Source organism: Dipodomys spectabilis, unplaced genomic scaffold (assembly GCF_019054845.1).
Source record: "Dipodomys spectabilis isolate Male_0828 unplaced genomic scaffold, ASM1905484v1 ptg000219l, whole genome shotgun sequence".
NCBI lineage: Eukaryota > Metazoa > Chordata > Mammalia > Rodentia > Heteromyidae > Dipodomys > Dipodomys spectabilis.
Genome location: NW_024870896.1, coordinates 1,528,092 through 1,550,015, shown reverse-complemented (window position 1 = coordinate 1,550,015; position 21,924 = coordinate 1,528,092). Strand labels below are relative to the sequence as shown.

The window sequence follows — 21,924 nt, the reverse complement described above, 5'->3', positions numbered from 1 at the left end:
GCCTAATAAGTACAATTCGATGGCAAATAGCAATGACAAAGAGTCTTGGTTTTTTATTGATGTCTCCTGTTATTTCAGTGAATTATATATATATATATATATATATATATATATATATATATATATATACACACACACACACATTAACACTTATATACATAGGTGGCAGATATGTGTGTGTGTGTGTTTCTCTGGGGAAGCAGTCTGCACAAGTCCTTCATTTACATATGACATTCCTGTTTCCTTCCCCTCTTGGTTGAATTCATTCATCATCCGTGTTTGTTCATACAGGCATAAATGATAAAAATGTCCTCTGATGCAGAAGGGATCTCACATGCCCAGTTGTGCTAACCGCAAGCACTCCACTACCCGGGGGCTCTCTCATCTTGCTGGAATGCCATCTCTGCTGCAGCTTTCTCTTCCCCTGCCTCCAATCCTACACATTCATGATGTACTTGAGCCAAAGGTCAACATGTGTAGTAACAATCGGAAAGCACTGCTAGAAGCAGGATGAGATTTCCCGTAGGACTGGTCTCAACAGCTCTGCTACAAATGGTCAAGGCCAAAACAGGAGAAGGAACTGAATTTCCAGGCACCATGTTTCATACTACACTGGGGCCATCACCGATTCTTCAAAGGGCAGACGGAATGCCTTTTTATTTATTCTCCTATCTAGTATCTTGTACACAATCTATGTTAGGTACAAACGCTGCCTATACATATCAGTGGCTTTTCGAGAATTACTCCCCTGAAAATCACTCCCATGTGGGGGACAGCACTAAAATGTAACATTTACTTTTCTCTCTACCAGAATGTGTGGATGTGGTACATGTTGACAGCACAGACAATTCTTTCCAGTCCGTATTTGCTGAAGATGTGCCGCCATTACTTTGGTGTGTAGAATGTGTAAAAGGAAGAAAGACCACTGCGGGCTGCAGAATCCAGCGACGAGGGAAGGCAGGCAAGAAGTCCTGTTCTTCCATCATGCTGACAGCTTAAGAAGCTCAAAACAGCTGGGATCTAAACCCTAACCCTGACAGATCTAATCACTGTGAGCCTCTAAACCCAGAAGCTCCTCCCTTTCCTGCTTTGAAGAAAGTGAGCATAAGCACAGGAGCCCCTTAGGCAGCCAGAAGCATGGATGAGCCGGGGCAAAGACAAGCACCGTCACCTCAGAGAACTGCCCATGTGCTAAAGCAGCAAGACACTAAAGCAGAATGGGCCAATGCACTTAGAATGGCAAGAAACACTTAACCATCTAAAACTTGATTAGGGTCAAGAGAAAAGGTGTAAATGAAAAGTCATAAGAATGCTAACCAGGGGGCTGGGAAGGTGGCTCAGTGGTAGAGCGCTTGCCTTGCATGCTCAAGGCCCTGGGTTCGATTCCTCAGCACCACATAAGCAAAAAGAAAAAAGCCGGAAGTGGCGCTGTGGCTCGTGGTAGAGCACTAGCCTTGAGCTGAAGAGCTGAGGGACAGTGCCCAGGCCCAGAGTTCAGGCCCCACGACCGGACCCAAAAAAAAAAAAGAATGCTAATCAGCTTTTTGCCACTAGGACAGAATACTTGAAACAACCAATTTAGGAGGAAAGGTGCGTTTGTTTGGCTCTTAGTTTCAGAGCTTTCCGTCTGCCTTTGGGCCTGTGAAAGGCAGCCTATGGAAGCAAGGAAATTGTTCATCTCATGGCAGCCAGGAAGCAAGGAGGAAGGGGCCATGGTGTAAATGTTCCCTGAAAGGGCACAAAGGCACAACCCAGCTGACCTAATCAGGCTCCACCTCCTAAAGACTCACTGCTTCCCAATAGGGCCACTGGCTGGTGACCCCTGGGCTTCTGGGAGACATTTAAGACCTAGGCAGTAAAAAAGATTACACTAAATTCATCTGGAATTTTAAAATAGAGGGACAGATAGTGACTACAGACATTATATAATATTAATACTTAAAGCGCTCAATATATGCATAGTTGATTTTAATAGGTATTTCCTCAGAACATTGACATGAACTAAGGGAATGAGCTTTCCTGAAGAGGCAGGCATCATCAGAAGATCAAGTATAGCTTGCTGCCAACATCTTATGCAACAACTGTTCTTCCTCAGATCTCAAGCCAGAGGCCACTATCATCGATTATCTACATTCTGTGTATTTACCAACTGAAAAGCTTTCATGGTCGGTGTCGTGAATGTAGCCTCTGTCTTACACATGAAGACAGCTTCATGGCCAAATCATCTACAAGGATGCTCAAAACAAGTCAGCAGAAAACATTTTATTGATGGTTGAAGACAAAATATGCATATGAATCCCTTCCCATCTTTAAGGAAAACATACCAGAGAACCTAAGATCAGCTGGGGAACTCCACTATGGGGTTTCAATGGGTGACCCAGAGACCAGGAAGCAGAACTTGTAATGACAGACAACAGTAAGTACAATAAAGAAACAGACCTCACTTACAGAAGCTGTACCCAATAGATCCAGAGGACGCAAAAATCAATCCAACTTGACATCACTGTTGTTTCTACATTGAAGAAATATTGCAGCTTATTCTTTGGTCTGAGCAGCTATTTGATGGCCCTTTCCCCTCTTGTACAAAGATGGGATTCTTAAAACTTAGTTCAGGACACTCAAAGATGTTTAAGAACTTGACAATTCAGCTGAAATGTCCTACTTGCTCGGTGACTTGCTTACTGTCAAATTAGTAATTTTCAGTCTGAATGGGAAAATTTTAAAACAACAAAGTAGTAAGACTTGTAAACTTTCCTTCGTGAGATATAGTTAGTAAACATAGTTGTTTATTTACTATAACTGTGTCTGAGTTGACTATTTTGCCATCTAGTTCTTGCAGTTCACCAGATTATTGCATTTTTGGCTCTAAAATGCTTAAAGGTCTGTTTCCTAAATTAATCCTCTGATGCAAATTTTGTGGGAAACTTGCATTTCATATGAAATGTGATGTGGTGTGGAGCACACATGCATGAGTACCTGATAACCAGAGTAGAAAATGTCAAAGTCACAGCAAAAAAATAAGTGTAGTTTTTGACATCTTCAAAAACGTAGCATACAGTTTATTACCACAGTAGAAAATTAAGACACTATTATAGAGATGGTGAGACAATCTTTCATAAATTTCTAAAGTAGTCTGCCCCTGCCTGTTCTTTTTTTTTTGTCAGTTGTGGGGCCTAAACTCTGGGCCTGGGTGCTGTCTCTCAGCTCTTCAGCTCAATGCGTGCTCTACCACTTGAGCCACAGCACCACTTCCAGCCTTTTCTGCTTATGTGCTGCTGAGGAATCAAACCCAGGGCCTCATGCATGCAAGGCAAGCACTCTACCACTGAGCCACCTTCCCAGCCCCTCCCTCCCTGTTCTTAATGGAAATGAAACTTAGCACTGTAAATTACATTTATATGAAAATAAATTTATTTTAAAAGACCTAAAGAAGTGAGGGAAGGGGTGATATTGGCCAAAAAGAAGTATATCTGTACATCACTTTTATAAAAACAATTTTTTTAGGGGGGGGGGCGGGTCGTGGGGCCTAAACTCTGGGCCTAGGCACTGTCCTGTTCCTCAGCTCTTCAGCTCAAGGCTAGTGCTCTACCACTTGAGCCACAACGCCACTTCCGGTTTTTTTCTTTTTGCTTATGTGGTGCTGAGGAATCGAACCCAGGGCCTCAGGCATGCAAGGCAAGCGCTCTACAACTGAGCCACCTTCCCAGCCCCCAATACTTTTTTTTTAAAAGACATAAAAGTTATTAGCATAAGAAGAAATAAAATCTATGCTTCCAATAGAAGTGAAAGATGCAATTATACTGCCTCAATAAAGACAGGACTTTGGCCAGCCAAGTCACAACCTGGTCTTCAAACCATGCTAGGGCAGAGAACTGACTGAGGACCTGAAGTCTTTTAATTCTTTTAAAGCAGCCAGCAACCAATTAATCACCCTGCAGGTTATTTCCACCTAATTTCTCTTTGTATAGATCCACTCAGATGGCTCATGTTTTATTAGGAATTCAAATATTTAAAAACATGTAGTTAACACAGGGCAAAGTGTAAGGTTGTTTGCTTAACTGTACAATGAACACACATAGAATTTACACAGAAGAACTCAGTAACATACGCCTCTAATTAAAAACAAAAACCTACAGACAGAACACAACATGTTTTATTGTAATTGTACTAGCAGAGCAAGGCCCTGAGAGGCACAGAGGGCACAAGGCACACTGGGCAGCTGGGCAGGAATGCCAGGGGTGGTCAGCACTGGCACTAGCACACGAGTCCCTGCCGCATCTGTATGATCTGTAGGAGAGCTGCCTGGACGTCCTCGTCCATGTGGCCCTGGGGAGAAGACAGCAGAGAAACAGCTCATGTCACCTTCACTGAAACAAGAATTCCACAGACAATGGCTTTACCCTGGGGCCCAGCTGTTTTGTGTGTCATGCCGGCCAAGCCCCTTGCAGGCTAAGCCCTCTGATCGATCACGGTGACAGGCATTCCCTCCCAAACACAGGGAAGTCAGTGCACACGAAGGCACCACTTGCTCCTGACATCCATAACCAGAAACGTGGGCAAAGCCTGTGTGCGTGTGCACTCCCGTTCTCTCGCTGGCTCTTTCTCCTCTTTTACTCTCCCACTCTTCTCTCTCTCTGCTTCCCTCTCTCCATCTTTCTCCCTCCCTCTTTTCTCTCTCCCTACCTCCTCCTCCTTCTCTCTCACACAACATTTCCGTTGGCATGAAATTTTGCTTTCAAAACCTGTTATTATAGCAGGATGTTTAAATTTCAAGCATTAGCCATAGTAGAGCAAACTGAATTGAGAGTGAACTCTAAAGAGACAAAGGAAGGACTGCTCAGATGCCAACAGCTTGGGTTATGTTTCGTTAGGGCTCAGAAGAAGGCTTTGAATTTCTGAAGAGCTCGCTATACCAGGCAGGAAGGTCTGTGAGGCTGTCCTGTCTTTCCATGAGTAAAAGTCACCCTCCCTTGGCCTTGGCCAATACAAGGTTGCCTGTCCTTTCCATTTCCTGAGCTTCCTCCCCTCCTGTCCTTCTGCCAATAAACCTTTAAGTCCCAGCTTCTCTTCTCTATACTCACAGGCCGCAGTCCCCACCTGTCACCGGGCTCCTACTAGCACATAGCCACTCCTACATCACCTACAGAAAGGGCAGGACTTTCAGTATAAAAACTGGGTGTCAGAAACAATCATTTTATTAGTTTATCTAAGTCTCTTACTTTGAAGCTTCCTCTTAATGTTCTTCTTTGTTCCCTTCTCTCTCTCTCTCTCTTTTAGGGGTGGGGGGATAGGGAAGTACTGGGGTTTGAACTCAGGGACTTGGACTTAACAGGCAGGTGTTCTACTGCTGTCATGTCTCCAGCCCTTTTTAGCAGTGACTGAAATAGGGTTTTACTTTTTGCCTAGTGTATGCCTCACTACAACCCTATTTTCTGATTCCTGCTGTAGGTGGGGTGAAAGGCTGTGCCACCACACCCCACTTCTTTCTTTGAGATGGAATCTCCTAGACTTTTTTTTTGTCCAGGCTGGCCTGGAACCATGATCCTCCCTATTTCAGATTCCCACACAGCTGGGATGACAGGCATGGACCATAGCACCCAAGCTACTGGCTATGAAGGAGCCTCTCAGACTTTCTGCCCAATAAGTCTCACGTTGTGATCTCAGCCTCCTGAATAACTAGGATTACAAGGACAAGCTACCTTGCTTGCTTCTCTTTTTTCTTTCTGAACAGAATGATCTAATAGATTTCAAATCCAAATAATTCCTAGTATCTCTCACTTGTCATTCTAACATGTATCTCTTTTAGCACATCTTCCTGAAGAGCTCTTTCTCAGAGCGTTAGGGATGGCTGTTCAGATGGTTTCTACAGAGCATTAACACTGAATTCTTTTGGTGTAAACATTTTCTTAGCATGACTTCTTAAAAATGGTTTTCTCAGCATATCCCTCAAGAAGAGAACTGACAACCTTATGTTTCATTGAGTTTAAGGCTCGACAAATAATATTATCAGTACCTCTTTAATTATTCTAATTCAGTGCACTCCCTGCTCCTCATTTGCATCCCTTGCTGGTATTCTCTGCATTGCAAAGAAAACCTCCCAGGCAATCAGGAAGCACATGACAGCTCTTGCACCTCCTGTCTCCCCCCTTCGCTGATGGCCACATGTGACTGTCAGGGTGCTGCCTCCAGCTACTACACTGTTAGCAGGCACCACCATTGTGTGTTGCCAAACTGTCTAAAGAATGAGTGACAAGCAGATGGAGACAACACTAAATTTAAGATGTTGTGTTTCCATATAGCTTTGTAAATTTTTCTGGTAGATATGCAAGCCACGATTAAAAGAAACACAATTATTTTTAAATAAGCATATGGGGTACAACAACTTTAGACGTCAATTATATTCATATAAATTTATTTAAAAATAAAACAGCATTGTTTTCTCTAAAACAGCCTTTCCAAAAGAGTAAGAGTTTCTTTACCTGGGCAGCACTCAGAAGGTGTGTCCGATAGATCGCGATTACTTCTTGGTGCTGTCTGTCAGCATCCTAGGAATGTGGACAGACGGACAGATCAGTATGTCAGCATTCACCTTTTCTGATCCCAAGATGCTGAGCCTGAGGCTACAGAACGCAGCATTGTTGTTAAAGCATCCTGCCCTTCTTAGAGTGAACCACGCAGAATTCCCTAATGTGAAATGGAATAAACTTTTCTAACAAATGCGTGGGGACATATGTGGTAGAGCCATACCATGTACCTCAAGCTACATGAAATTACTGCCTTTACTTCTGCAGCACAGACTTGCACAAACTCCCACCAATGTACACTCTAGATTACTCCACGTTTCTCCCTGCTTCCTACGGCTGCCAGTGCTCCTGAACATGCTTCCACAGCCAAGGCAGCCCTTTCCTCACAATACTTTCGGCTCAAAAAACCCTGGCTGACACTTCTTTATGTGAAAAGAAAATTGGAGATCATCAGCTTGGTTCTCAATGTCTACAATACTGGCTCCAGATCCAAGAAGGCCTGCTAGCACGCCTGGCTACATCTCTTGCACTCTTCACGCTCCCTATCTACCATCCCATGGCCCTGTTCTCTCCACTGTTTGCCTGGAAGATCCTCTGGTTTCCTTTCACCTTCCAAAACCATCTGTCTTACAAGTCCAGGCCTTTAAAACTAGCTCCCACCCCTCCAGTAGTCTTTCCTTCCTGGAAAACTGCTAGGGTTGTATATTTTTCCCTTCAATTAAGTATATCAGTGCTGGGAAGTGGGGTCTGGAAGAAGTGATCCATTAGGTCAACTCTTGATGCCAGACTAATGGCATTATCACAGTGGGGGAGGGAAGTCCTCCTCTAGGAGGATGAGGCCACAGCTCCTACTCCCAGTTGCGTAGTGATATCTCCTTCCTGCCCTCTGCACATGCAGCATCCGGGTCTTTCCAGCCTGCAGAAGCCAAAGCCAAACAAGGTTCTGCTTACTATAAACTTACTGCTTAAATCTCAGGTTTGTACTGAACACCTCTCTTGTATTTTACATGTCATGGATCTGCATTTGGCCACTCTAACTTCAGATCTTCTTGGGGAGAGGGATGGCATTTTCTCCTATCCCCACATGCCATGTATATAATACACCAAATACTTCCAGCTGTTGGGGAGGACCACCATAACCTTTAGGCATGCCGACTGCAATGTTTTACCACCATTGATCTGTAGACCAAGAGTGTAAAAAAAAAAAACGAATACTTTAAAAAATTGTATTAGTCAGCTTTCTGTTATTGAAACAAAATATTTAAGCTAATCCACTTCAGAAGAGGAAAGGTTTATTTTGGCTCACAGGTTCTGAGGGCTCAGCAAGGGAGCACATCACAGCAGGAGGACACCCCTTCCAGGACGAAAGGGAAGGGGAAGAAGAGGGAGCTGTGACTCCTTTCAGGTCACCTTCCAATGGCCAGAAGACCTCCCTGCAAGCCCTGCTTCTTCTTAAAAGGTTCCACCACCTCCCAACAGCACAGGCAGAGACTAGGCACAATGCAGAGGACTAAGTCTTTAACACAGGTGGAGGGAGGCTGTCTCCGGATCCAAATTACAGCAATAACTTCCTTCCACACAAAACCAACTCATAACTGATTCCTACAGAAAGGGAAAATGTTAGCAGGAACTTATATCTGACTGCAGAGCACACTCACTCATTCCACAAGAATGTGAACAAACAAGTGATCAGTCAGTCCTTCTGTCTCATGGATGGGAAGCCAATGTTTGAAGACAAGTATTCTGTGCCACTCATGTTAAGTAGCAGGACTCAGATCAGCTTTAGCTTCCAAATCCAGGTGCCTTCTTTTAATACATATGGACATGAGGTATATGAGCACTGGACTGCTCCAGGTGTGAACACCTCCAAGTTCCCAGTTTCCCATCTAAGCTTCACTCGCAGCATGAGGTCCAGCCCTCCCAGCGTGCATACCTGTCACTCACAGTGCAAGACCCACCCTGTGCACCCATCACTCAGAGTGAGGCCCACCCCATGTGCCCGTCACTCACAGCTAGCTGCTGCTGCAAGGCCTTTACTTGGTGCTGCAGGGTGTCAACCAGCTGGCTCTGCCTCTTGCTGGGGCTGCTGCTGGTGTATGTGAGCTGAGAGAGGCCATTGAGCGCCTGCTTTAGTCTCTCTACATCATTGAGCAGCTCAGTTATCTTTTGAAAGAGAGAAAAAAGACATAGGAAAAATGTGCAGTATTCATTGCTAATGAGCATCTGTATGTAGAAATTATTCTTTGAGACATAAGCTTTACCTTTAACAAACCAAAAAACTGCCAAGATTATAGACAATGTGTAATTAGTATAATTTCTTGAGTTAAAGTCCCCATAATAAATTTCCTACAAAGGTATTACTGAGTTAAGAAAAAATAACAGGTACAGTCTCAGAGTTAAGCAGAATTGACTCTTCTTACTTTTGAGCAGCAGGTAAGGACTTGGAGGTTTAGAAACTGTGAGAAATGGTTAGAAGGGAAAGTAAAGGAGCATAGATCAGGTGCATCTGGAATCCACTTATGAGCCTGGTTCCTTTGGAGTTGTATAATGGGAGCATGCAGAAGAAATTAGTAGCTGGCCATTATAGTTCTATACAACCATATTTCTACTTTCCATACATGCTGAAAAGTTTTAAATTCTAGATCTTGCAGGAACATGTGCCAGAGGTTAAGTGTCAAGCCTGTCCACTGAGGATAGAGGCATTTATCATTACTCATGAAGGGGAAAAGCTGCTGCCAATCTTCATCTCTAGACTTTATGGTTATGTTTCAAAAACACAATTGAGTATTCTGTAAACTGACACGAGAATGTTATGAACCCTGATCAACCAGGTAATCTGAACTTGGCAACGAAAATGTTTTATATAAATGGCAAAGAAAACAAAGCGGAAGAGGAACCACTTAAGTGTAGGAGAACTCAGGAAGGAGAACCAAGGTCTTTAGAACCCATAGGAATTGGCACAGAAAGGAGGAAAAGGGTGAAGGGATCACTGTGCAGAAAGATTCGGAGGAGGCCCAAGGCCTCAGGAGGGTGGGGGGTGGAGGGGGGGGGGAGCTCTCACAGACAAGACTGGACACTCCCCAGTGGCTCAATTTCACACAGCCCGCACAGGGCTTTATTCCTCCCCTTCATCCAGTTCTCCAGATACCATAAACCTATAGACCTATCTATCTATCAGGCAAGTGAGTCTCAGGTCTCCCATCTGGACCAGCTGAAGGAAAACTCCTTTTGCTTTTTTGTGCACTTAAATTCAGGATTTTTTTGCATAGCAGTAGTCAAACCGGAAAGGTGACTCTTGGTCAGGCTTTTGTAAGCCTGCCTGTGAATTACTGTCTCCTACTCTGGCAGTCCAGCTCTGGGCTTTCCAATCTGTTGTAATGCAAAATTTACGCCTACCTTATTATCTTTGGCTTCAATCTGCTGGGCAGATTCGTGGATTCTCCTCTGTAACTCTGAGATGGTAGTTAGAGACTTATCACACCGCTCTTTCTGGTCCTCTATCTCCTGCTCAAGGCTGCAGCGTAGCGACTCCTTCTCTTCTCTCACCAATAATTTCTTCTTTTGAGCATGCAAAACCTCCTCACACACTTCATCATACTTCCGGTTCAGACTGGCCAGTTTTTCATTCAGGCTGGAGACCTGGGCCTCCAAATCATTTTTTGTTGCCTTGTATTTAGACAAATCTACCACCTCTCTGTTCTCTAATTTCCTTAGCGCCTGTTTAGTACTCTGAACCTCAGTCTGGAGCTTGGAGACTTCTGCTGTTTTATTTTGGCTTTCCTCCTCCTTTTCTCTCAAGCTCGCTTTCATGATCCCAACCTCCTTCTCAAAGGCCTCCTTAACCTGCAAGTGTTCTGCCAGGGGCACAGAAGAGTTCCTTTGATTGTCCAACTGCTGCTGCAGCCTGCTCACAGCCTGCTGCTCCTTCTCACAACACCGTTGCTTGCTCTTTATCTCCTCCCTTAAGTTCTCAATGGTGCTATTGAGAGACTTTTTCAGCGCCTCCACCTGTTCCACTGGGACATGCTGCTTCTGCATTACACTTTGTGTGGCGAGGATCTCGGCAGTCTGTTTGGCCTTTTCCTCTAGTAGCTTCTCTTTCTCATTCTTCACTTCGGTGTATTTCTGTGACAGATCTTTCACCTGTTTGTTTAGCTCTTCTGTTTTCCTGCCTAATGCTCTTTCCGTTTCCCGGGCATCCCCCATCAGGGTATGCGTGTCCTTTAACTCTTTCTGAAGAGTGACAATCTCCTTCTTGAGCCTGTTGTTCTCCTGTTCGCTTTTCTTGGCCTCTTCTTCCCTGACCCGGCACTTCTGTGTCTGTTCCGCTAACTGCTCTTTCAGTTCTTTCTCTGTTGCTTTGAATTTCCGCTCACACTCTTCAAAGCTGATAATCGGCGTGTACTTCAGCCTAATACATTCTTGTATCGTGTCCAGCTCCTTCTTCTGGGCCTTGATTTCTGCATGCAGTGTCAGGATCTCCTCCTGACCTCGCTTATAGTCAGCCAGGACAGCAGCCTTGGCGTCCTGCGCCTCCTTCAGCCTCTGACCTGTGGCCTCCAGCTTGGCCTCATGCTCATCCAGGCTGATGTACTCGGCTTTCATTTGATTCTGAGTGTTTTCCAGGTTCCTTTTGAGGATTTCGTTCTCATCTTTGACTTTTACAAATGCTTGATTTATGTCCTCAAATCTTTTCTTCATGTCCGATAATTCTCTCTTAGTTTTCTCCAGCGTGCTGTTCAGTGCGCTTTTAACCTCTTCATGGGTTTTGACTGGCACGTACTGGAGGTTCAGGGTCTTTTTCAAGCTAGTGTTTTCAGACAGGAGTGTGTGAATTTTTTCCTGGTCTTCACCACATTTTTTATTAAGTTCAGAGAGCTGATTTTTAAGTTCACCAAGGTTGGCTTTCAGAGCCCCAAGCTCCTTTTCATGTTTCTCGGGAGATATGAACACAGTTTCCAGGCGGCTAACGTGCTTACTTAACCTGTCATTTTCCATCTGTAGTTTCTCTGTTTCCAACTTCTTTTCTGTGTACTTCTGTGTGGCATCTGAAAGCTTTTTATTCAAGTCATCAATGTTCACATTGTGTGACTTTTTCATTTCTTCGCTGACTTTCAGAGGAACGTAGTGATTCTTCATCTCCACTGTCAGGTCGTGAACTTGCCGGCTGAGGAGCTGACTGTCCACGCCCGCTCTCTCCAGTTCCCTCTGGAGGGCCTGGTTTTTCAGCGTCAACTCAGTGACCTTCTTCCCCAGTTCCCCAGACTTCTGCTCCCACCGGCGCTTGAGCTGCTCGTGCTCCTCGGGCCGGACATGCTCGGCCAGCTGGGCCTTCATGCTCTCCAGCTCTCTCTTTAACTGTCTGACTTCACTGACTGATTTCTCCCGTTCTCTTTCTACCTCCGTTAGTTTCTTGGTTTTCTCACTCACCTCGCTCGATAAGACGCTCTTCATGTTTTCAAATGTTTCCGGAGGAACGGCAAGAGCCAGCTGTGCCTGCAGCTGCTTCAGCTGGCCCTCCATCTCCGTCGCCTTCCTCCCTGCCTCCTCCTGCTCCATCCTGCACGTGCTTCGCTCCTTCTGCAGCCATGCCGTTTCCTCCCTCAGCCGGCCTTCCTCCCTCCTCAGTTCTTCCACCAGCCTCTCGCTCTGTCTCATCTGGTTCCGGAGCTTGCCCACCTCCGTGGAGGCGCCTTCGTACTTGACCTTCATGTCTTTCAACTGCTCTTTCAGTCCCTCCATGGCCCGGGGGTGTCCTGAGGCAGCTTCGCTGGTCAGGTGCTCCTTGAGGGCCAGAAAGTGGGTCTGCATTTGCTTCACTTTCCCCTCTGACTCATACATCCTCTTCTGCACGTCCTTCAGGGCATCTTCTAGCTGCTTGATCTGCTCATCTGAGTCCTCTTTGACCCTCTCGCACTCCAGGGCCAAGGCTTTGCACTCGGCCACCTTGTGGGCCAGTTCGTTTTGGAGCTTGAGTCGGTCTTGTTTTGCTGAATCACAGAAGGTCCGCATGGCTTCGAACTCTCTCTTTAGAATCTCACTTTCAGAGTAGGAGGTCTGATTGGGGGAAGCCAGCTCCAGTGGTCGTAGCACAGACCTGCTCTGTACCTGGGCTGCCGTGCCCGGGGGAGTACCCTGAAAAGGAAAGACAGCATTAATGGAGGTGCCAACGGTCATTACTTAAGTTACAGAAATGTATAGAAGTTTCCACCCTGTAAGGAGGGAGGGAAGGAGGGAGGATCAGCACAAAAAAAATCAGTTCTGGCATGAATCCCCCTCACTGCGCTCACAACCTCCTGAGGGTTCTGTTCACTTCATATTCTCTTAAGCCTACTTCTGGCAGAACAAAGAAGAGGAGCTGTAGCATCTGGGTTCTACTGGGTTCAACTCTACCAAGACCTACTCACTACTTCTACGTTTTGTTACTCCTATCTGGAGCTCCAGAGTCTAAAGGAAGCCATCAGAGCCATAAATAAAGGTACTGCGATTTCAAATATGCAAATAATTTCACAGAATTACCTACTGTTAGACTTCTAATAAGATGATACGGTTTCTGTGTAGGCTCACTGTCAACTCTGACACAGTGCTCTGTAAATTTAGGAAATATGCCCAAATAAAGGCAGTTGTGAGAGGAGTCGGGGAAATGCCCGCCAACTCAGAGATGAGATGGAGTTCTCTCAGGGAGACAACTGAGAATTTAGCATAAAATTTGATTACTACTTTGTTCTATTGACCAGTGCTGACAAAAATTTTGGCATGAAATAGTTCAGAAAGGAGCACAGAATCTTGAAAGATGGCATGTGAGTGCTTGATGACCCCTGCTCAGACAGAGGTACCTTACGAGTGTAATTCGTTGACGGCAGCACGTGGTTGCTACCAGAGGACGGGGCTCACATTACAGCTGTCAGTTGGATAGAAGTTGCCCTCCTCTGCATGGACATAAAGCAAATGGACACCACGGAGCCATTTCCTAGCCTTGCTGCTCCTGAATTGTCTCTCAATTCCTCTGTTACTATAGACTAACACAACTGCAATTCACCAAATTACACCCTATCTTCCATGCTCATTACAACTGAGCGTTACTCCAATCTTCTTAAATACTGGTCACCTGAAGACCACTCTGTCCTTGTAGACACTCAGAATTTAGCCCTGAGCCTCCCCTAGGCTTGCTCATTCTGCCTGTGGAGGAGGCCAGATAAAAACAGCCTTTAAAGCCCAAGGAGGTATCAGTCCTACAGGCTTTAGAAGTGCAAGCCTGCATCTTCTGGAAAATAAAGGTGAGGAGGAGTAAAGAAAAGCAGTAAAGAAAAGCAGCCAACACGCTACCTCTTGGAAGTTTGGTTTTGGAGTTTCTGAGGTGAATTTCCTAAACGTAGAATATATATTTAATTGCAAAAGAAAATACATTTCAAAATCAACAGATTGCTTTGGAAAGATCCTATGATGTCCTCTCCTTTATACGGCAAACGTGAGGTGATAACTAGCCATGGTAAAAAGAGGAGGCTTAATATCAAAGATGAGGAGATAGAAATCCTAATCTCCATCTTAGGCCACTGTCACACTAGAGGGCACCACAGGTAGTCAGACCTGCCTTCATTAAACTCAAGAAAGCAAAAGCAGGGGCTGGGAAGGTGGCTCAGTGGTAGAGCGCTTGCCTTGCATGCCTGAGGCCCTGGGTTCGATTCCTCAGCACCACATAAGCAAAAAGAAAAAAGCCAGAAGTGGCGCTGTGGCTCAAGTGGTAGAGCACTAGCCTTGAGCTGAAGAGCTGAGGGACAGCGCCCAGGCCCAGAGTTCAGGCCCCACGACCGGACCCAAAAAAAAAAAAGAAAGCAAAAGCAGCTGTGACAATGAAAACCCTACTCAAGGTATGCATGTTTTTTACATAGGCACAAATGTGTTCTGTATGTGTGTGTGTGTGTGTGTGTGTGTGTGTGTGTGCGTGCGTGTGTGTGTGCACACGCGCGCACTCGAGAGAGTACTGGTCCTGTGGCTTGAATTCAGGACCTTGGTTTGTCCCTAGCTTTTGTGATTGAGGCTAGTATTGTACCACTTGAGACACAGCTCTATTTCTGGCCTTTTGGTAATTAAGTAAAGAGACTCATGAACTTTCCTGCTCGGGCTGGCTTCAAACTATAATCCTCAGATTTCAGCCTCCTGAGTAGCTATGATTACAGGCATGAGCCACTGGCACATCGACTCTTCAAATATTTTACAAAATAAAACAGAATTACCTGTAGGTCCGTCATGTACATCTGACTTTGCTTAAGAAGCATGTCTTCTTTTCCTGAATAAGTCCAAAGAAATGACATCTTAACAAACTATCCACACTAAAGACAAAGATAAAGTTGGTATCATTTCCTCCTGCCATTTACTTATGATCAAAAGAGAACAAGAACAACATGAAATCATCCTTGCTCTAAAATACTGATACTTTATTAGATACAAAGAAACACCTGAAACCTACTGAACAAAAAATACTAAGACATTGTTTAGGCAGGTGCTCCACTGCCTAAATCATGCCTCCAACCCTTTTTTGCCAGTCCTGGTGCTTGAACTCAAGGCCTAGATTCTGTCCCTGAGCCTCTCTGTGCTCAAGGCTAGTGTTGAACCACAGAGCCACTTCTGGCTTTTGAGTAGTTTATTGGAAATAAGAGTCTCGCAGACTTTCCTGCCTGTGCTGGCTTCAAACCATGATTCTCAGATCTCAGCCTCCTGAGTAGCTAGGATGACAGGCATGAGCCACTGATACTCAGCTATTGTCCATTTTAGGAGACCCTCTGATTGTTAGGGTAACTAGGTTACTTGACTATTACAAAATATACATTCAAAATTAAAATTATAATGTTTGAAATTTGGAGGGTAGATATTAGTAGGTAACTTAATACTTAGCAGGAAGGGAAAAACAGGTCTTCTAGATGAATTCTGTGAAACTGGAGAACAAACAAAAGTGAAGATTCTTTATAGTCCAAAAATAATTATCAACTGAGTTGTTTATGGCACATGTCATTCTAAAATGCTTCAGTACTGAGTCTAATTTCTGCCAGTCAGAAAATTGCTTCTTTCCATAAAAACCAAGCCCCAAATATCACAAGGAATCTACCAATGAACAAGGCAAATTTGGTCATTATAGAATGATATATAGAATATATCATTTAAACATCAAAGTGGCTGAGTCAGGGCCACTGTTTTGGAATGTGCCTCTCCCTGTGCCTTGGGGATGTGCGGCTTACAAGTGGGTGAGGAGGTGTGCACAGTGTGTGTGGGTGGAGGGTATGGAGGGTAGGGAGGTATACAAGTTCTTTTGCACTTGAGCTGGGAGCCATGCTGGCAGCTATACTTTCATACTTACGGTTACTGAAATGACTTCCTGAGCCTAAATGATCACTCTGAAATCAGAAACAAGAATTACATCATTTTAGGTAGATACTACAGCATTTTGTCAAACATTTTACCTATATTAACTTCAATGAGTATCATTAAAACCATATCTCTGACATTGTTTCTCGAGAATATTATTCTAGCTCCTAAAACAGAGTACCAGCAACAAAGAGAGATCAGCTGGAAATAAACTGTTTCACTGAGCACTGTCATGAAAACAGCCCAGAGTTTTAAAGAAAGAGTTCACTGCTCTAAAGCAAGCAACTTTGAACCCCTAGCACTTGCTGCTGCTTCACATTAAAAAGGCAGAGCCACACTGCACCTCACCACTGCCGGAGGACAGCCCACCTCCCTGCCTAGAGACTAAGTTTATAAAGCACTGATTACTTGTGAAGGCAAAAGTAGATAGATAGAACGGAAACTGAGGCAAAGGCCTGTTACAGCCATAAACAATCAGGGCATAAAAGACCCTTTCAGCAGCCTCCCCAGTGACAAGTGATATCTACAAAATATACACTCTGGCCTTATAGAATAATTCTGTGTAGACAGAGTCAGGACAAGTGGCTCCCCTCTGGGCAGGGCAAGAAGCCAGTATTCCTGGGTGAGGTTATGTTTGGTTTTTTGATCTAGGTATATTAAAATTGTGAAAACTGATCAACTAGACTAGTTTTAACAGGTATGCCTTTTAATGGATATTATATTTTGGTTAAAAGCTAAAGCTTGATCTTAGAAAAACAGCTAGCTGATGCAAGCAAAGATGAGTATATGCCCTGGACCAGATTACATGCCCTCTCTTCTGTGATTCCCTGACTAACCCATGCCCACATTCATTCCTGGCAAACCTGGATATCCCACCTCATCCATCTGTCGCTCTGCTCTTATGACTTTCACAAGCCCTGCAGTGGCAGGTAAAAATGGAAGCCCAAAGAAGGGAAGAATGGACATGAAGGAAAGTTCGGAAGGGAGCGGAGGATGCGTTAAATGCCAGCCTCATCTGATCCCTGCAATGATTCAGCCTCTGCATGTCTGCAAAAGGGGAATGCCTCCCACTTTGCCAATGGGGCAATCAACTCAAGAGACCTCAAATAAACTGCCTGAGATTAGGTCACAGAGAACAGACTCGGGACTCCCGGTTCAAGTCAGATGCTAAGTTCTATGAATTACAGGATACCAACTATGAATTACAGGATATAATTTAAGTTTTCTGTACCTCAATATATTTAAATCTGTTTTTCAGAGTCTCAATAGTTCTTAAGCTTTCTTCATGTTGCTTTTCTTTAGCTGCCAGAAGGGACTTCAGCTTTTCTCTCTGAAACGGAATAGAATAAATACAGAATAAAGCAAAATTACCCTGTGCTTTAACTAAGTTGAAAGTATGTTTTAGAAAAGGTGAACTGAAATGACTTTAAGGACTAGAGTTAATGACATCTCCAAACCAGGCCTAACTTAACCAGTGGTAGAGTTGCTGTTTATATAAATATGCTAATAAAACATATGATTTATATATACATATATATATAGTATGATAAAAAATTCAAACTTTTCTTGTTTTAAATCAATTACTTTTGGACATTTCCATTACAATGTTTAGGATTTTTCATCTTTTCATATCAAGATTCATAGAAAACTACATTGAACAGAATTTGACAGTCACACCCAGCTTTCTTCTCTTTTTAAGCAATAACTGGAAATAAAAGCCTCTCCATGTCAATTTAGGACCTAAACCTCTTCTACAATACCATTCTCAATGTGCAAAACGTTATTATGGTTTAAAAACAAAAGTATCATCCTACCTCACTTTCCAGATCATCAGCAACCATTACTTCCTAGATTTAAGAAGAAGAAACGCACTTTAGCTCTTGAAAGTTTTCCTTAAAAGGCATATAAGCTTGCCAGACATCTTCTCAAAGGACTGGGTTGCCTTTAGAGTGGGGATGCAGGTGTGGGAAGCGTCTGTGTGCTGCCATGGGCGTGGGCACCGGTTCAGCCTGGTCACTACTCCACTAGCATTTTCAAGACAAAAGAACCCAAGTACTGGCTCTCTCTCCTTCCTTACATCTTCCATCTCCTCCTTCCTCACCAAGCCCAGGGCCTCAAAAGCCTAATTTAGTTCTTTGTTCTTCCCATATCCACATTTTCTCATGTCCAGTGTTACAGATAAAATCCAAAGTCAATTTGGCTTTTGTTTGTGCTTTTTTGTGGGGGGGGGGGGAAGGGGGTTGGTGGTGGTGGTCAGTATTGATATGTGAACTCAGGGTCTTTGTGCACAATAGGCAAGCATTTTACCACTTGAGCCATGGCCCAAGCCCTTTTTGCTTTAGTTATTTTTCAGATTAAGTCTACAGTTTTTTGCCAAGACTGGCTGATCTTGAACATCAACTTTACCACCTCTGCCTCCCAAGTACTTAAGACCACAGCCATGCACCACCACACGAGCATATCTGCAGAGATGTAATCTAACTAACTTTTTGCCTGTGTTGGCCTTGAACCACTAACCTTAAACCACCTCCCAGTTGCTGGGATTATAGATGTGTGTCACCATGCTCAGACCTGTTTTACCTTTTAGCACCAGGACTTGAATCAACAGGCAAAGGATAACCATTTGTTACTGATAATGACTATATCATTAATTTGGGAATTTTTAAAAGATTAGACAGATCACTCACCTCATTCAGCTGTAACTGTAAGCCATTGACTTTATCCAACAATATTCTTTGTTCTTGCTGAATTTTCCTCAATCTCTCTTTCAAATCTTCATTTTCAATCTCCAGCTCCTTAAATAAGAAACAAAACATAGTCTTTAAAAAGAGCAATTACAGAAGGTAATTTTAAAAGCAGTTCACTACCATATACACATACATATGTACATAAAACAGCTTTAAGAACAGTGATTCAATTTAACTTTTATCATCATAATTTTCCAAAATGATCTTCTATCTCATGAAGACACACTTGAACCAATAGTTTCATAACTGCTAAATCATTTGTGTTTTTCTAATGAATATTAAAGCAATACTTTGCACATCATACTTCCAATGTTATAAATTTAATCATTACTATAATACAAACATTCATAATAAGCTAATCCTTAGAGCTGGGGTCTGGCTCAAGTGGCAGAACATCTGTTTGCAAGTCCTAGGCCCTGAGTTCAAGCCTTAGTTTCCCCCCACACCCGAAGTCAATTCTTGTAGAATAAACTAGAAAAGACATAATCACAGACCACCTGTGCTTAAAGGAAGCACCAAGTTGGCTCTCCTTTGTACCTGAACACTGGGACGCTCTCTCTGATTCGACTTCATGTTGACCTCTTCTTTTACATTCCACTTTGGAGAAACATAAAGAAAGGGCAGGTTAGCATGCATGAGGGCACAGAAAAGTACAGTAGACTGCACATACCACCAGGGGGCGGCATGTCCACTTAAAATGCATAGTGTTTCAATGAGACAGGGTTTACTAAGACAAGTGTAGCATGTTTTTAAATACTAAGAGAATTTTTAAAACTTAACAATTGGTTTAGATTAAAACCATCACATTTTAAAAAGGAAAATTTGTACTAGACACAACACACACACACACACACACACACACACACAGTGCTAAAAGCCCCACCTACCACTCCCAAATAAGAGTGTAATTAGAAACAGCAGGTCGCATTAAGTGGTAAGGACAGCAGGGGTCCCTACAACTTGCTTTCCCTCTAGCCCTGCTCAGACTCAATCTCAGGAGTGGCTTCCTGAGGAGACAGACAGCCCTGCTACCCAAGTACACAAAAGTTCTCCAAATGGCCTGGGCGGGTAAACATTGTTTTTGTGCACCTACTGCTGTGCAACTTTCCTGCAGCTTAGAGACGAATGTCAACAAAAACACAACACAGTGAGTAAACAGACCAACCCTTAGCCTCCCTTTTTTCCCCAAAACTCATCTTGACATCTGCAGAATAACTAATTTAGAAAGCTAAAAAACCTCTTCCTGAGGTTTTCATAAGAGATTGTTTTCATACTCCAAGTTATTGTTCTCATTTCATCCAGTTTTGTTGAACCAAGTTTTAAACCATCATTCTAATGTGTCTGGAGGAGAATTTGGGTATTATTAAAAAGCTACTCTGTATCCGACTCTTTGAAGGCTTCTGTATTAACTAACCATCATTCTAGGACTTTGATAAAACATTAAAGGTGTGATCCAAATTTGGCTCCAACTACTTTTCTGCCAGAGGCCTGTCCACCAGAGGAGCCTGTCATCTGGGCACAGCTCACTTTATCATCCCACTTTCCACAATTCCTCCACTCCACCCCAGCTCCTCAGAAATGCTGACCTTAACACTAGATCCCTGATAGATTCCTGAAGTCCCTCCCTGGCACCCTGGCTCCACAGGGTAGGGCACACACCGTTGATGGTACCCCAGTACCTGCTGCTGTGGGGTGTGCGGGTATAAATGCAATGTCCTTGACCTAGCAACTGCTACCTGACTGGCTTCTCCTGCCTCCTTCACGGAGCACAGCTTCCTTCTGCAGCCTAGTAGGCAAGGATATGCGTCTGTGAGGCCCTACCCAGCCCCACCCTTGGCAGCTTCCTCCCTCAGCCTGCTTTAACTTCGTGGAGATGAAGGGAGGGCTATGCTGCCCTGTGCTGCCAAATTCTTCTTCCTCCAGACCTAGGTGCTTTCAAGGGATGGGACCACACACTGATGTCCCCTGCAGACACTAGAGGTGTATCTGCAAGTACACTGTGGGCTTCTGATCATAGGACCAGAATAAATCCTATGGACAGCAGGGATTCTAGGAGTATACAATACAAAATGGAAACACAGCATTTCAGAGCCAGCGGCCTTACTGTTCCCAGTAAAACACAAGCTCCTTGTTTTCACTCAGATAACCTACAGGGAGCTCTGCATTGCTTCCCTCTAACAGCGCCCCCTACTGAACATGAACACTGCAGAGTACAGTTTTCCTGGTTCCATGTGAGGTGGAAGGTGCAGACTGAGCAGTGGACACTGTATTTGACTCCTTTCTTCCTCCTCCTTCTCCTCCTCCTCCTCCTCTTATCCTAGGCTGGCTAGCAGAGGCACAGGAAGAAGTTAGAAAGTTACCCCAGATGAAAAGAAAAGTGGGAACAGACAGACAACAGACATGAGCCATGTGTGGGTGAGCTGCACACTGATGCAGGGAAGGGAGATGCTTGAATGCAGCATGGGAGTCGGCGGATGATGAGATGACAAAGTGATGGTGAGGCGCGGGTGGTACCTGAGGGCTTTCTCGTCGGGGACTAGAGGTTCTGGAGGAGAGCAGAGAGCTAGCGTGGGAGGAAAGCTGCCTATGCTAGCCTGGAGCCAGAGTGTCGTACAATCACTTCAACTTGAGAGAGGAGAGCAGAACAGGACACATTTACTCCAGCTGAGACACAAAACCAGTGTTAAACTGCTTGTTAGTAAAATTAGTACCAAGTATAAACTCTTTCGGGGACTATGTTATTTTTTAAAGACAAGTCCTCAATTAGATCCACATATAAGAAATACAAAAAGAAGAAATGTTAGGAGCAGTATTAAAATCACAACATATTATTAGTTTTGAGTCCTGTGTTTTTGCATGGTGGGGCCTGCCAGCACTCAGGAGGCTGAGGTAGGAGGACCTGGAGTTTGTGGCCAGCCTACGAAGGGAGACCCAGTCTGAGAAAAAACAAAACCCAAACAAAAGACCAAGAACACCAACAACAATTATCTGTCCTCCCACCCTCCCCCCAAACTCAGTTATCTTCATTTCTTAGTGTACTGGTAGCATCCTCCCAGAACAGGACATACTTGGCTCTGTTGTAAGGAGAAGAGGGCAGGCAGTACCTGTCAGGCCAAAACTCATCACTTAAGAACCTCAAGTAAGGATAGGAACTTCACACATTAGGAGGTGATCAAGGCCCCAGACTGCCTGCCCACCCCCTACTGGGCGTATTAACTGAGACTGATCTATGTGAAGGTGTCTTCACAGAACATCAGAACATCATGACCCCGGCACCCAGGTTCTTCATGGGC

The 21,924-nt window shown here is 44.2% G+C and overlaps 1 protein-coding gene across 1 annotated transcript in view; it reads right to left on the bottom strand.

The window, feature by feature from the left end:
• Positions 1-4,135: 4,135 nt before the first annotated feature.
• Positions 4,136-21,924, bottom strand: part of Uaca (uveal autoantigen with coiled-coil domains and ankyrin repeats) — a 31,829-nt gene continuing 14,040 nt past the window's right edge. The window contains exons 10-19 of the mRNA XM_042697409.1: positions 19,169-19,228; positions 18,572-18,679; positions 17,699-17,731; positions 17,116-17,214; positions 15,877-15,913; positions 14,759-14,811; positions 9,921-12,659; positions 8,535-8,687; positions 6,480-6,545; positions 4,136-4,326 (exon numbers count right to left, since the gene is read on the bottom strand). Of these exons, the coding sequence (XP_042553343.1) occupies positions 4,255-4,326; positions 6,480-6,545; positions 8,535-8,687; positions 9,921-12,659; positions 14,759-14,811; positions 15,877-15,913; positions 17,116-17,214; positions 17,699-17,731; positions 18,572-18,679; positions 19,169-19,228 (3,420 nt within the window). The 3' untranslated portion in view covers positions 4,136-4,254. The remainder of the gene's footprint in view (positions 4,327-6,479; positions 6,546-8,534; positions 8,688-9,920; positions 12,660-14,758; positions 14,812-15,876; positions 15,914-17,115; positions 17,215-17,698; positions 17,732-18,571; positions 18,680-19,168; positions 19,229-21,924) is intronic.